Source organism: Acyrthosiphon pisum, chromosome A2 (genome assembly GCF_005508785.2).
Source record: "Acyrthosiphon pisum isolate AL4f chromosome A2, pea_aphid_22Mar2018_4r6ur, whole genome shotgun sequence".
Classification (NCBI taxonomy): Eukaryota; Metazoa; Arthropoda; class Insecta; order Hemiptera; family Aphididae; genus Acyrthosiphon; species Acyrthosiphon pisum.
This window is the reverse complement of record NC_042495.1, coordinates 76103057-76106606: the sequence shown is the minus strand read 5'-3', so window position 1 is coordinate 76106606 and position 3550 is coordinate 76103057. Positions and strand designations below refer to the sequence as shown.

At 26.0% G+C, this 3550-nt stretch overlaps 1 protein-coding gene across 1 annotated transcript; it reads right to left on the bottom strand.

Moving 5' to 3' along the window:
* Positions 1-2156: 2156 nt before the first annotated feature.
* On the bottom strand, positions 2157-2814 carry LOC100575880. Its single transcript, XM_003244125.2, has 2 exons — positions 2503-2814; positions 2157-2439 (listed from the first exon to the last, which is right to left on the bottom strand). The coding sequence occupies exons 1-2, from the start codon at positions 2812-2814 to the stop codon at positions 2326-2328; spliced, it is 426 nt and encodes a 141-aa protein (XP_003244173.1). The 3' UTR covers positions 2157-2325.
* Positions 2815-3550: the final 736 nt, after the last annotated feature.

Sequence of the window (3550 nt, the reverse complement as noted above, 5' to 3'; positions counted from 1 at the left end):
GGGCATGTGAAATGACGCCACTGTCCAGTATACTGTATACTGATCTACTATTTTATACACTTTGATTTTCTACTGCCAGACGACCGTACAGCACTGTCGTCAAGCGCATTGCAACTAAAAAGTAAAAACATATAATATGGGCTCAACTGTTCAAAAGTCTTCAAGATCTATAAAAAATAGAATGAAATATGAATATCTATCTAAGCTCCGACACTCAAATAAAATCGATAGGCACCCGAAAAAAATCGAAACGTTGATTTCACACCAAAAATCTGTAACCAGAAATCAGTAAACCTGTTTTATTCTCCCTGCCAGCTCACACATCAACAAAGTGATTTATTGAATATACCTGATATGGTAGATTTTATACACACAGTCTAATCAGTAAATACCCAGTCGTATGCATACCTATTATAAATGTATATGACATTTATATGTTTATGCCTTATGCTTTGGTTTACTTTGAGGAAATTAACCCACCCCGTAATTATTATTTAACACAGACTTTTACATTTAAAATATCGAAATGTTTTCTTTTTACTATAGGCGGTATTATTAGTTATTATATAAGAATACATTTAAATAAAACGAATGGTGGATTTAATCAATACAACTGTATAATTATATTTCAGTCGAAAACATTTGCAGTTAGGCAGTCAAGGCCTACCTTGTTTGAGGTTTAAACTTTCTAATTATTTCTAGCTTATTTTAGATTCTGAGTGAAACGATGAATGTATTGATTTTATAATGATGTGTTTTTTTTTTTTTTTGTGTCCGTCATCATCTTTTAGGACAATTTTCTTTCAAAAGATTCATTTTCTTCAACAGTACCTTTTCTGATCGGAAAGTGAATCTAGTTGGTACTTTGGGGGGTCAAAAGTAAAATTTTTCTAGTAGTTTTCATAAGCGCCGTGAAAAACAAAAGAAAAATTAAGGACAAACGGGAATTTTCGAGAAAATTGATTTTGGTTTTTGGTGTAACTTTAAAACAAATTACCGTAGATACATGGAATTTTCACTGGTTGTTTATAATTCCATTTTCTATACATGATAAAATTTTCAAAATATTTTGATTTATTTTGAACTTTTTAGGGACATTTTCAGTTTCCATGAATGTCAATAAAACTTTATTTGTTGAATAAAAATACTTGAAAATTTAATACAAGGCTCCTACTATATTGTTACAATGAGATTTGAAAAATATTAAAAATCCTTAGTCACAGTTTTTTTTTATTAGCATTTAAAGTTCAAAAATTGACAAAATATATTGTAAAAATCACGAAAATTACCAAAATGGGTTAAGAATTCGTAAAAATTTTTTTTTTTAAATCTAAGATTTGAAAATGTAATACAAGATTCCTCATAATATTGTATTATTGGCTACCTTTATAAAAAAAAAATGTCTACAAGAAAGTCAAATTAAATTTTTATGAGCGTTTGAAATTCATATTTTTACAACATTTGATATTTACTCGATTTCTCATATAACGATTTTCTTACTTTGCTGTAATTAAAAAACGAATGACTGTAGCTACTTGAAAATTTCACTGAATGTTTATATTAGCATTTTCTATACACAATAAAATTTTTAAAACAATTTGACTCTTTTTGAGCTTTAAACGGACATTGTTAGTTTTCAATTTTTATAGTTTTTTTTTCTATGAATATCAATTAAGTTTTTTTTGTTGGGCCAAAAAGTGTAAAAATTTAATACAAGGCTCCTTATATATTGTTACAATAACAGTTGAAAAATATTAAAAATACATAGGTACATTTTTTTTTTTATAAGTATTTAAAAATCGAATTTTGACAAAATGTATCAAATTTAAAATTGAATAATTATTTTGTAGTTAAAAATGTATAAAATGTTCAACTTTTATATCTAAGGATTGACAATTTAAAACAAGATTCCACGTAGGTAAGTAGTTAATTCTGTTACCAAAAAATCTAAAAAATACATAAGCACAGTTTATTTTTATAGTAATTTTAAATTCAAATTTGGACGAAATAACATATAAAAAAACCTAGAATAACTATTTTAGTTATTTTGTTATGATTGTATAATATTATTCGTGGGTACTTGAAACTTCTTAAGTAGGTATACTATTATATATCCAGTGGCGTATTTTCAAATTTTTCTGGGGGGGGGGGGTCCTCAGTTTATACATAATTAATATAAACTATGATATCTTGTAATAGTTACGTCCTTATGAATTTTTTGGAGGAAGTTGAACAAAATATATATTAATAATAGTATAGTCTTATATAATATTATATATATATATTGTATTTAGCACTACATAATATGATAACTGATAAGTATTGTTATAAAATAAATTCCAGTCGTCTCGATTTTTTTGCCAACTCCGCTATCACTTCATCAACAGTGATTTCAACTTCCCTGTGAATATTTAACATGGCCAATCCGTTAAGTCTTTTCTAAAACAAAACAACCACAAATATTAGTTTTAAAATTAAAATGTCTTAATAATATTGTATTACCTCAGATATTGCAGTATTTCGTAGATATGTTTTAATTCTTTTTAGTGATGAAAAAGTCCGTTCGTTTGAAGCCGGAGATATAGGAAGTGTAGACAAAATTTGAAATAACTTATTAACTCCTGGATATATGTCTGCATTACATAACTTCATTGCATCAATTGAATTTTTTGGTTTTATTTCCAATTTTTTTAGTTTCCTTTGCCACAGTTGGAACTCTTCTATTATTGAATTATTACCATTTAAATCTTCTTCATAAAATACAGCTAATTTTTTTAATTCTTCTTTTGTAGACGGACAGAAAAAAACATACATCATTCAATCATTGTAAAACCATTACATCCAGAATCTATAGTGAAAAAGTTAAAAAATAATAAGAAAAAAAGGTGGGTAAGTGGATTTCGCTCTGCTGTACAGTAGGTTACAAGTGGGTCACTGTATAATGGATGGTATTAAATTTGAATTCAATGATATAATATCATTGTATAAGAAAAACGATTCTGAGCGGAGACGGTATGTTAGTCTAGGTATAAGACATAATATTATATTAGGTACCTATAATAAATTCCAAATTAATCATATCGTAATATTTATTAGGTACTTATAACGCGTTATACATCAACAAAAAACCGTGGTACTATCATAGATATATAATAGTATACTTTAGAAGTTTCAAGTACCCACGAATAATATTATACAATCACAACAAAATAACTAAAATAGTTATCCTAGGTTTTTAATATGTAATTTCGTCCAAATTTGTACTTAAAATGACTATAAAAATAAACTGCGTAAATGTATTTTTTAGATTTTTTGGTAACAGAATTAATTACTTACGTGGAATCTTGTTATAAATTTTCAATTCTTAGATACAAAAATTGAACATTTTATAAATTTTTAACATACAAAATAATTTTTCAAATTAAAATTTAATAAATTTTGTCAAAATTTGATCTTTAAATGCTTATAAAAAAAAATTGTGCCTATGTATTTTTAATATTTTTCAACTGATATTGTAACAATATAATATCAGGAGCTTTGTATTAAATTT

Excerpts from the sequence above, each read along its gene's own strand:
- LOC100575880 (XM_003244125.2), bottom strand. The coding sequence starts at position 2,814 with ATGTATGTTTTTTTCTGTCCGTCTACAAAAGAAGAATTAAAAAAATTA. Across the intron at positions 2,440-2,502 it reads GAAATACTGCAATATCTGAG|AAAAGACTTAACGGATTGGC; the intron begins GTAATACAATAT and ends GTTTTGTTTTAG.